This window comes from Saccostrea cucullata, unplaced genomic scaffold (genome assembly GCF_032062105.1).
Source record: "Saccostrea cucullata isolate Sc308-1 unplaced genomic scaffold, CSIRO_AGI_Scuc_v1 ctg11163, whole genome shotgun sequence".
NCBI classification, from domain to species: Eukaryota; Metazoa; Mollusca; class Bivalvia; order Ostreida; family Ostreidae; genus Saccostrea; species Saccostrea cuccullata.
In genome coordinates, this window is record NW_026923481.1 from 3,040 (window position 1) to 15,835 (window position 12,796).

At 32.2% G+C, this 12,796-nt stretch overlaps 1 protein-coding gene across 1 annotated transcript; it reads left to right on the forward strand.

Moving 5' to 3' along the window:
* Positions 1 to 3,222: 3,222 nt before the first annotated feature.
* On the forward strand, positions 3,223 to 12,796 carry LOC134264115 (collagen alpha-1(XXI) chain-like). The gene is made up of 6 exons (XM_062746415.1): positions 3,223 to 3,244; positions 3,449 to 3,499; positions 6,664 to 7,218; positions 8,402 to 8,578; positions 9,074 to 9,265; positions 12,780 to 12,796. Coding segments are annotated over exons 1-6 (999 nt in total). The 3' UTR covers positions 12,782 to 12,796.

Below are 12,796 nucleotides of genomic sequence, written 5' to 3' on the forward strand. Positions count from 1 at the left end.
TTGTCCATCTCAAATGTATATATAAGTAATAAATAACAAGTTTATAAACTTCAATGGGAATTGAAGTGGGTCGGTACGTGATCAAATCTTCTGAGAAGGCCTTCGGCCTTCACAGGATTTGATCACGTGACCGACCCAATTCAATTCCCATTGAAGTTTATAAACATGTTATTTATTTCTTAAAATAAGGTGTCAAGGGAAGTCCTTCAAGAACTTGTCACAAGAAAACAAATAAGGAACAGGGATGGAACAAAATTTTTTAAAGAAACACATTTGACTAAAGTAGAAGTTGACACATTTAAAGTAACATTTCCTTATTTCTTGCCACAGTTGATGATACTGAAATAAAAAAATAAAAGCTTTTTGTTAGCATAATTATGCATTTAAAAAAAATTAAATTACTTCATTCATATTATACAGTCATGTAATCATTGCAATAAGGTTTAGGAATTTTCGTGATAACCCTGAGGGCAATGGGGATTGAAAAGTATTCTTTAAATACAAAAAGCCCCTTTCAGAATTTAATTGCACCCTTAAGGTCAAATGAGGTTAGAAAATGAGGAATTTTTTTAAAAAAATACATAAAATAGCTTCTGCTTCCAGAACTACATTTCACACAGTATTTTTACCATCTTTAGGAATATGATTTAAGGTGTCCTGTTGAGTGAAATAAGGTTTCAGAATATTTTGCACCCCCGGAATCAAATGGTGGTCGAAAAATGACGTTTCCTGTAAAACAAAATGCAAAATAAAAAACTAGGTTTCCAGAAATCCCCTCACATTTAATGCAATAGATTTATTGGTTGGTGGTAGTTACCGTAGATATGCAATTAGGGTTTGAAATTTTCAGCTTCGCCCTAAGGGTCAAAAGGGGATGAAAAATACCCTGGTTGCCAGAATCTACCTTTATATATGTTGTCTCGAATCATCGGGTATCGCAAGGTTTAATATTGGTCCCATCTAGTTCGAGACGACGAGATTTGGCAGAATCTATTTTTTAATAACCATGGCAATATTATTCAAGGAAATCAAAGAATACAAACATAAACATAATACATACATGTATATATCTAAGTATCTTCAGTTGTTAGATATTGTAATCAATCCGTTTATGTTAATTATACACTAACAATGTTCAAAACAAAACAGTCAACAGAGAGTTTGATCAGAGAAACTCACCAGAGTCTTCAGCTCACCCTGACCTAAAGCACTTGTCTAACAAAATTCTCAATACATAATTCTTCTTAAATGATAAGTATATATGTAGAAATTTTTCCATGAAAGTTCCATGTTCCATGATAGGACTATATGCCGTATATTGCATTTTTTAGCACCCACAAAGTAATATTTTCAAAGGACAACGTATGGAAATACGCTGAATCCGGTTCCTTATTTGAGGCAAAAATCAGAACACAGTTAAAACTGAGATAGTTTTAAGTTAAGAACTTAAAATGATATACTTGCTTTAAAACCAGCACTAATTTTGATTCAAAGCATACACAGAGGCCACAAGAGGGTGCAGAAATACGACGTTTTCTCGAATTTCCTCAATTCTGGTAGAATCTCGTGCATGATATATTTGAATTTGGTAGATAGGCAAGCTTGTGCTCTATGTTTTTCGAAAAAAAAATGTGCTGTAAAATTAATTAAAATTTGTATAAAAATGAGAAAATTTAGAAATTGACACATTTTCTGACCTTCCTGTTACCTCTGTGTATCCCATAACTAAGAACCAATAATCATTTTGTGGCAGGGGTGATGAGTGGTTTTCAATATTTTTAAATTGTTGTATCATTCTAAAACCAGGGGCCAAAAAAGGATCTCACCCTATTTTGTTCTTGAAATGTGCTGAATTATTTTTTTTTTAGAAATATAAATTAACAAAAAAGAAAAGAAGATAGTTTCAAAGTAGGTTAGTGACAATTTTCGTTTTTATGACGTTACAAACTAGTCGGACTTGGTATCATTTTTCAGACAGAGGACAAATGGACAAAATGTTAACAATTTTAACTATAAAGATTAAGCGCAGAACCGCTCCAGAACAATATTTACATATTTCATTGATTTTATCATTTTACACTTTATATCAAAATATTGAGCTGGAGCAGACCTGTGCTCGGTGTCGTTTACTCAAAATATCGACGTAATAAATACCTATTTCTGTAGAAATCATGGACATTTCAAATTTACGTCATTTTCCTGACGTCATTTCAAACATATGACGTCATTCTCATGAAAATATTCAGTGTTTCGAAGTCTGCACTGAAGTCTCATGTATGGAAATAATACCCAGAAGGGTATGTTTGGAACAGGTCAGGGTCTATGTAGGTAATTTCTAAACACAATTTTGGCATGCTCAAAATATGCAGTTTATCATGTTTTTGTTATGGATTTAAGAATTAAACTCACTTGTAGTTTCTTTTTGACTTTGATAGAAGGAACAATGCTCAAGAAATTTATTTTAAAAAGTTTGCTTTAAAGGGGCATGGACACAGTTTCAGCTAAAATTTCAAAATTTATTTTTCCATTTTTACAAATGTTTAACTAGGGTCTTTCAAATGATCATCAAAAATTTAAACGTCCGTTGTCCAGATACGTACAAGAGAGATTTAGAGATCCAAACCATTGTTATGTAAACAAGGCTAGTGTCATGTTTTCGTTTACACAGTTAATATACTAATATGTCGTTTAAAGTAGATAGTTTCAAATAAAAGTTAATTTTAAATACGATTCGACAGTTACTATTGATTTGCTGAACTTCATTTTGTTATAAATATATTTTCTATATGTAAACAAAAACAAGGCACGAGCCTTGTTAACATTATGAAGAACTTTAAGTTCTGTATCTTGTTTGTTAATCAACAAATGGATATAAATCAATAGATGATTCTTTAGGTAGGAATTGTAAACATTAAAATTGGTTTAAAAAATCAGTTGAAACTGTGTCAAGGACCCTGTAAACTTGACCACCAACCTAGAAACTTGATGTTTATATAATCCAGGTAGAGCCAATTTCAAGCGGAGAAAAAAAACTCTGGACAATGAATCTTTACAAATATTTAATCTTTTTACTTTGACCTTTCATCTATAAAATTAGAAGGAACGTATGTTGTGTACAAGATTATTTTTATGCAAAAACATTTTCTGGCATTGACATTCCATATAAAAAAGTTGGTTAAATGTCACTGCACTTTTTACACAACTGCATCTAATGGATAAAGTATGAGCCCAACAGAGCAAAGAGGTAAGAGAAAATATGCCCTGAACAAGGAGTTTAAACAATGAAGTTTTTCAACCTTGAATCAACCTATGATTGAACATGTTTTAAGTCCTGAACATTCTCAACCCTCGGGTTCTCCATTTGTAAAGTTTAAGCCAGGTAAGACCATGTAAAGAGAACAAAGTTTTCTTATGCAAAGAGATTTTCTTACCTTGACCTTCCATCTAGAAAACTGGTTCAAGGTCACTGCATACCCTCCACCCAAGGAAACTCATGAGGGTAAGCCCAATTGCGCAAATGGGAGAAAACATAAGCCCTAAACAAGAATTCTACAAAGTTTTTTTTTTACCTTGATCATTTCTTAGAAAATTGATTAAAAGTCCCTGCTTACCCTCTACCCATAGGCACTAGCGCTAGCGCTTCCTGAAAAATATGCATACGTGCAAGTCTATGTGATTTACACACGAATAATTCACACTTAACTTAAAAACATTCCTTATATGTATATTTTACATGTTTGAAAAAAAGTCAAATATACTCAGTATTTGAATTTCTCGCTGCCCTATATAATTGCATTTCTACTAACGTCGCTTTAGCCTCATTGTGACGGCATGTGAGCACGAGTTTCTCCATGTATATTTCTACGCGTGAGTATATAGAAAATGGTATTGAAATCAATTTCACCGTTGGCTTAGTAAAAAAAACAGTAAATGTGAAAATAATTGTTTATTCTTTGCATATATTGTATTTCTTATTGGTTTTGGGCAAAGCTATAAATTTTTTAAATATTTTTTTATATAAATTTGACTATTTTAAGTTAGGGAGGGGATGGATGTGTTTACCTCCAGTGGCAATGACCTGCATTATTATGTTTCATGACCAAAAGAACAAGATTAATATATGGCTAATAGAAAAGCCAAAATGTTTTGAGATATTTTATTGTTCCCTGTTTCAGGAGATATGAATGACTTCCACTTAGATACCATTTTAGGTGTTATAACTCAAGATTAAAGATTTCATTTGAGAAGGTTCCCAGATGGGGTTAAAAAATAGCACCTCCATGAACCAACATGAATATATTTATCAAATTAAAAACATAAAAAGAGGCGTTTTGGCAACATGCTTTCCAAAATGATTATATATTATGTAGGTTATAGGAACTACTGTGGGTTCTTCATTAACCGGGTAAATGGGAGAGTTATAATCAAAGAAGAATTACTGTCTGATGACAGCATCTAGTTTTTAAATATGGGTCTTTTTCATTTCAATCACCATGGCAACACCGTTCAATGAATTATTTATCTTTGTGTAGTCTACTTGTGTGCCAAGTAATATCGAAATCAGATCAAAAATGAAGGAGGATTAGCATTTTAAATTTGTTTACAGACAGACGGACGGACAACGGACACCTTACTAGCGCATATGCTTTTTAGGTCTCTGACCAGTAGATCTAAAAAATTAATAACTCGAGTATGCGAGCTATGTAATTTTGTTTTCCTGAAATTGCTGTAATGTTAATTTCCATAAAAACGAAGAAAGACATAAATTATTCATATTTATATCTATACAAATAATCATTAAATTAAAAAATTAGCAGATGAAATATTGAAGTACTGATTTGTACTGCATTGTACGTTTCATTGATGGAACAGCAACTGTTCTACCAAATCTGTATATCCTTAGCTGTGTTTACTCACTGATAAACAGCAATGTTTTTTTAAGTTTTAAAGAAAGAAAGGAGACAGTATTCAGTGAATATTAATATTCTAAAATTAACACATGCTTCCAGAATCTTAAGCACATTGAATTATATAATAATTTTACTTTAAATGCTAAGAGGAAGTCACTACAATTTAATGTTCAACCCCCCCCCCCCTCCGAGCTTTTTGTTTATTCCCAAACTGCAAACATGACCATGTAGTTCTTACTTCGTATACATCCTCAGATTTATAAGCGAGTGGTTCTATTCAGAAAAAAACCTTAGTTTTATTTAGATGAACTGGGTGATTAGTGAAGCTTTAAATGGTCCTCAATTTAAGCATTTGTTAAGTATCAATATGATGTCTATATAAAGGAAGAATTCTACGTGTCATTTCTCAAAGGGCTCACTCTCCTTGTGAAGGTAAGTCAATTCTTGAACTTCTTCGCTCAATTCATATTTGAAAAAGAAAATATGTTCCATCTCCCTTACTTCGAGGAATATATGGTTTATAAATTAAAGGTTACTTTTTATGAATGAAAATAGAAATTTGTCTTTTATAATTTGTTAAAATTAGGACGCAAAAAAAATAATGATTTTGTTAAAGCATACAAAAGACAAAAATGATTTTTAAAAAAAAATAGAATAAAATAAATAAACAAATTAATAAAATTAAATATTGCAGCTGAATATGTCAGAATTAAATTCCTTTTCTTTTAGAAATAAATATTTCATACAAACTTTTGATGCTGTTTTTGTTAAGAAAAATAAATTTGTTTCAACAAATATCTTTGGTTTTGTTTTGTTCCTTTTATGTCAAAGAAAGACAAATGTTTTTTTAGTTATAAAGGATATTTTTTTCCTCACTTTAATTCAAAACATGGTTATGTACTAGGAATTTTTGACAGTTGAGATCTGTTGGCTGCGAGTAATTTAACGAGCTAATCAATTCTTTTAATTAAGCATTGTTATTAATCAGTAATTCACTGAAATACGTATATACCTATGTACAAATTATTAAGTAAATATTTGCGAATATCGGTTGCCAGATGCTAGATATATGCAACATATCAGTGTTTTTCATTGCACTTTCTTTAAAATCATATTGAAAGCATATTATCTTGATCCATAGCAAAAAAGAAAATGAAATTATTGCAAGTTCATTAATACACACATTGGCTATCTCATATATATTAAGAAAAGTGGCTTAAAAAAGTTGTCTTTTAAAATATAAACTAAGGCATGATGATTTATACATCATGGACAATCTTCGCAATTTGGTTTTTGTCACAGTATATTTGAATACTTACCAGCAAGATTTAAAATTACAATCTCGGAAAATTAGTTTAACTGATAATGAGTCATTATTCCAATTTTTGTGATATTACAGAATATAAAAGATAAACATCAGAAAACAACGGATCGTATTCGGCGAAAGCATCAAAGTACCTTTTCACAATTGTATTGTGAGGTATATGTTTTAGAGAAACCTCCCCATAATGCGGGTTTTGGCAATATATTTCTTGCTGATTTTCAGTGACAAAGTTGCACCTTGTAAGTATGTGAAAAAATCGGTTGATGATTTTTTTTTAAAATCTCGAAACATTCCAGTAATATTTCCTCCGCAGTCTCAAATAAATCATCTTTTAAAACCTTTCATCCTTAAAGTTAAGATATACTGTATAAATGAAATTGTTAGCAACCATCTTGTTTTGAAATTATTTCTTACCTTCAAAATAAACAGATTGTGGATACAGTGCTGCTGATATTGTTTTTATTCTGGACTCCAGTGGAAGTGTTGGGTCAAAGAATTTCGAAAAGACTAAGGAATTTTTCAAGGCAATGGTAGATGGATTTCAAATTGGTTCTAAAACCGTTAGAATAGGTGCTGTGCCATTCAGTACTGTTGTACATAACACATTTCAACTTACGTCATTTTATTCTAAATCTGCTCTCAAGTCTCATATTTCTGACATCCCTTATGAGAGTGGTGGTACAAACACTGCTGATGCTATCGAGTATGCTCGAACTACAAGCTTTGGGTCGTATGGCAGAAACGATACTTCTAAAATAGCAGTCATCATAACTGACGGAAAGTCGAATGACAAATCAAACACTTTGTCTGAAGCCCAATTATTACGCAACAATGGCGTCATCATCTTCTCTGTCGGTGTTGGTGGCGGTGTTGATACGTCTGAACTTCAGGGAATGGCAACAAAAACGAGTTATGTGTTTGATGTGTCTACTTTTAGTACTTTGAATTCAATTCGAGATAAATTAGCACGAACAACATGCGAAGGTAACTGTATTTCGATAATATAAATCAATTAATTTTTTTCAAAAAATTTGAAGATAATAAACAGTGATTGATCTCCAAAAAATTATTAAACAAATATTTGAGGAGGGACCCCTGTATATTCCAGAGATGGGATTAGTCAGGAGGAGTAAGCATCTCTGTTGACCGGTCAAACCAACCTTTCAAACTTTTGCATTGAAAGAGTAGACGGAAGTTTTCGTTTTGAAAAATAAAGGCCTAACATGTTGTTATGAAACAAGTCAGCCAAAATACGACTCGATGGTAGGATATATTGACTTACTTTAAATTGGAACTTTAAGCGAGGTTGCTGAAATCTCGATAGCATTCAACTTATACTGAGTGGCATGCCTCGTTTATACAATTGTTCGCACTCAGAGCATGTTTTTGAGCTTTAGTAGTCTAAGAGAATCTTACGTTAGTCTTGAGTTCGAATCTCGGCTGCGATTGACCTAGTCGATAAAAAATGGGAATCAACATAATTTTGAATGTAGAAAGATATATACATCCCTGAATTATTTTATCATAATTTGGGTTAATTTAATTGAAATATTTAATATAAATTTATGGTATATGGTTTAGCTTTATATAGAGGAGTTATTAGACTTTTATTAAGTTATTAATACACATGTTAAGGAAACAAGGATATCAACAGTCTTGTTTGAAGTCATTTCGAAAGTTCTATGGTCAATACCTCTTTAGCAAATACAATCTATCATTAGGTCGAATTCTGACTGAGTTTTTACATACTATAAATTGTTAGACCATTATTTACACACTGAATTGTCTACGGATTTTCCCGTTATTTATCGATCAAGGAGCAAAGGACGGGTGTGACCGGTCATCGGGGGATGCACACTCCTCCATGCCCCCCTGTTGCTACGTGCCTGTGTTTATATTAAAAACCATAGCCACTATATACTGTAAAAGGTGAAGGTAACGTACAAAGATCGATCCAAGAATAACATCTATAAACAATACAGATATATGAAGAGAGCATATAACACGGACCCCTGGAAACTTTAGAGCTGGGATCAGGTGCCTAGAAGGAGGAAGCATCCCCTGTTGATCACCGGTCCCACCCGCCCTGACCCCTATATACTGATCAGGTAAACATATCTTAAATTATAAAGTGTAATGAAACTTCTTATTTACTATTTTACCCCAGTTATCACCACCTGTGATTATCCTGGCACTCCTAATAACGGTAAACTTCATGGGAGTGACTTTTCCCAAGGTGAATCTGTGACCTATAGCTGTGAGACGGGGTATAAACTCGATGGCAATCAGAAGAGGACGTGTCAAAGTGGGAAAGTTTGGTCCGGAAGTCTCCCGTCATGTATTTGTGAGTTAAGAACTGTTTCAAAATGAATGTATTTATATTATATAAAGAACAAAACCCCATCTAGAAACCCAACAAAAGACAATCAAATATGCCTTTTTCTGAATTCCGGAATGGTTTTAATATTACTTATATATTACATGTACTAATATTTATTATTATTAATATATATAAAATCTATCCAATGTTTATTTATTCATTCATTTATTTTGTTCTATAATGAATTTTATTGCTGCCTACTCAAAGCCAGGTAAACCTTGGTCTCACACAATTCAGATTTATCTCAGAAAATACGGTGTTTTATCTCCGTCGACTGCGTCTTCGTTCCATCACAATTACGAGTATTAAGCTGTATTTTCTTTTTAGAATTGCCCCTCGAAGAAAAACAAATTTAGGTGTTAACGGTGCCTGAGTGTGCAGTAAGAAATTTAAGAAATATACCTTAATTAGTGTTACACAAGCAAATTTTTATTACTTTCTATCTACTCTTTTCACCAGCTGATACTTCCTGTGGCAATCCCGGTACACCTAGTAATGGTCACCTTCATGGGAGTGACTTTTCCAAAGGTGATACTGTGACCTACAGCTGTGAGATTGGCTATCAGCTCCTTGGCGATCAACAGAGGACGTGTCAAAGGGATCCAAGGAATATACATGTAGTTTGGTCTGGAACGCTCCCATCATGCATGTGTAAGTTTAAAAAACTTTCAAAATGAAAATGTGTATATCCTTTTCTCAAACGCTGACGAGTGACATACCTTCAAATTTTTTTCTTCCGTTTATGCATTGTTGTTTTAGAAACCATAGATTTTTTTTATCTGAATGATAACGTTTAAATACGGTACGGTATAGATGAAAAACGGCTCTATTTTTATAATCACGTCATCTATTGCGTATATTACGTTGCAGTACTCTTATGAAAAATTGAAAAAAAAACACTGTCTATTACTATATTGTAACACATATATAATTATATGTAACATCACGTTTTAGTTTAGCTTGGTGTGCTACTGAAATATTGAGATTTAAAATCAAAATAAACATACTTTTTATGCGGATTATGTCATATGAAGTTTTTCTAAATATTTGCAAATATCCATACATTGTATGTAATTTTAATCTAATTTTAAGAAAATTAAACCATCTGTACTTCTTATAAACATTACTTCAATGTCAATTTTATCAAAATTTCAATGTTTTTAACGTTCATATTAGGGTTGAGGCTTTCCCATTATAAAAGTTAATGAACAATTTTAAAAAAATGATTTTTTTTTTATAAAACTGTATTTTTCGGTTAGTGCCACTGGAAGGATATTTGCCAAGAACAAAACTAAAACAAACAAAACACACACACCCTCATACACAAACAAACAAAAAAATAAAGCCATGAATGTATAAAATTTAAAAGTACATGTATTCAGTGTTTTTTTTTATTCGGCTTAAGGGGGCCGACTATAGTTTTATTGTGTGAAAACTACAATAGCGAAACTCTTCATTTTTATACCATATATAACTTACATTAACTTCAGTGTACATGCAAAGTTTGGGGGAAATCTACCGTCCAGGTATTTTCGAGGGACCGTCTCAAAATACAGGCACATTTACTATAGGATTATATAGGGAAATGCCAATTTTTAGCACTTTATAGCAAATTCTACAAATACTACAATAGACATTTTGTTCAAACTATAATATATGATGAGTAATACTATATTGTACATTATATGTAAGAAACACAAAATTATACCGTCGTTACCAGAGGGGGCATCTCAAAATGCAAAAAATTAGGAAATTTTACTATTTTTATAGATTATTACAAAATATGACGTACACATTGGATTCACATGAAAACAAAAGAAAAATATCGGAGATAATTCTCAAATTTCTATCTTTTAAATTTCAAGAGCGTATGTTTGTTACTTTTTCTTTAATAATATTTTTATTACCCCTTTCTTTAAGAGCTACAGATTATCATAACGTCAAAAACACACTGCAACGACGTCAACCTACCTATCAATTGCAAAATCGGTTAAATAATCAGTTATATCAAATTGTTATTACATTTTTATACCTATAATTTCTTAATTTTGTTTAATTTTAATAATTAAGAGAAAAAAGTTGCATTAAAACAGTAAATACGCTTCATTTTACTATGATGCGCGAAATACTGCGCAATGGAAAAACTATAGTCGGCCCCCTTAAATGGATTTTTTAGCTGACCAAACAGATTCAGGTAAACCATGGTCTCACACACAGTTGAGCTAAGTCCGAAAAAATCGCGGTGTTTTATCTCCGTCGCCCTCGCTTTCGTTCCGCCACCATTAATTCGCTTATAATTTCACAAGATTGTTACTTGAAGAAAAACTCAAACTTATGTGGTAACGGTGACTTAAGGCTGCCGTAGTTGAGGAATATATTCAGACTTGAGACTGAGTATTGATCTGATGAAAGTTGATGATGATGATACAACATATTGTTTCAAAGTCACAGAAAAATCATCTGGGATCGCTTTAATCCCCAAAAGATGTTCAATAACGACATGCTTCTCGAAAGGAATCTTCGAAATTTCCCCGATAATACAAAAACTATGACTTACTTCAGCTGTTACAGCTCCTTGCAGGCCTAAGACTTTTTGTCACAGGAGCATATACCACAAGCTTATAAGAAACAATATGCACGTATCCGAGTCCACAGTCGGGATATGCTTTCGATCTGTGAAGAACGCAACCCTTAGAGTTCGAAGGCACTTCATCAAATACAAGGGAATACATAGAAAAAACCGGTATGTTTCTGTTTTCTTTTTCCTCATTTTTCTTCTACTTTTTAATTTTAATTCGTGTTCAAGATGAATAACTTGTGCTTTGGAGTATAACTTTTTGAAACAAATTTGTTGATGGAAAACACAGGCACATGTTTTTTTTTGTCTAATATAATAATTATGGTAATAATTTATTGCAGAAACAAGTGCCTGTGTAAAATAAAAAAATATTTTTATTTATTCATTCCTTTTCCATTATCACCGATTTGTTGGGTGTGGGGTCGGGAGGGGAAGGAGTGTTGTCGGTAAAATTATAACAAAAATACCATCGGAAAGTTATTCTCACGAGAAAACTCAAATGTACATGTATGTATTTGAAATTTATAAGAGACTCTCTTAAAGAGAGACAATTTTTTTTGGAAATGATTTTTGTTTTCTTTTATTGCATGATTCTAAACAATACCCATTCACAATGGCCAGCTAACCAGGGTATGGAAGATAATCAACAACATACAATTAAAAAAACAAATATAGGAGTTGACAAACGATCAATCAACAAGCTCAACATCCACCTGAACAATTCAAATAAGGAGCAAGCAAAGACGAATCTTAAAAATCCGCAGAGGGGGAATCAATGGAGAAGTAAGCGTTCCCTGTCAACTGGCCACATCCGTCTTATGCTCTGTTAAAATCATGCAAATAAAAAAAAATCCAAAGATAGTTCAGTACGTAAATAATGGTCTAACAATTCGTATGAAAAAAAAAACGCGAGTCACCTTTGACTTAATGATAGCTTGCATTGACTTACTAGGTCATTATATAGACCATAGAATTTGTAAAATGTTACCTTGAAACAAATTGTTCAAAACCTTGTGTTATAAACAAATTTGTCAACGGCTTGCCTCAATTTTAGAATTTTTTTTATACGTAGAGACTTCTCTTGCAAGTTGAATCAACTGGGAGACATTAACTGGATATGCAGTCGATAATGGTACATTGCTACATACTGTAGAAACAAAAATTTTCGCACGGATCAAATTTCGATGATTTGTTATCTAAAATGGTGTCGTGGGCATTAAAATTCGTTGTTTCGAAAGTAACCCTTTCATTATATAGTCATATGAAAACGTCGTGTAGATTTTAATTTTGTTGATAATTGTTAACGACGAAATAACGAAATTTACTCCCAAACTGAATTTTCTGCTTTTATAGCAATTAATGTCTGTTTTGGAGTATTATATCCTAATATGAAACCAATGTCAGACACCGTTGTCTTTTAATTCGAGTTCAAAGAAACATATCGAACCACAAAAGAAAAAAAGTTTTTTTAGAGGTCTTTAATGAACCACTGTTAAAAACCAATAAAGGGAAATATGGTTAGGTTCTTTTATTTCTTTTGAAAATAGATGTTTCAAAGATAATCATAAATTTTTTCTTCGTTTGTAGAGTCAAATGACAACCGC

What these genes read in the sequence shown, in the direction of transcription:
- LOC134264115 (XM_062746415.1), top strand. Translation starts at nt 3,223, where the DNA reads ATGAGCCCAACAGAGCAAAGAG. An exon ending in GAGCCCAACAGAGCAAAGAG is followed by an intron (nt 3,245 to 3,448) that starts GTAAGAGAAAAT and finishes CCTTCCATCTAG; the next exon opens with AAAACTGGTTCAAGGTCACT. An exon ending in AGCACGAACAACATGCGAAG is followed by an intron (nt 7,219 to 8,401) that starts GTAACTGTATTT and finishes ATTTTACCCCAG; the next exon opens with TTATCACCACCTGTGATTAT.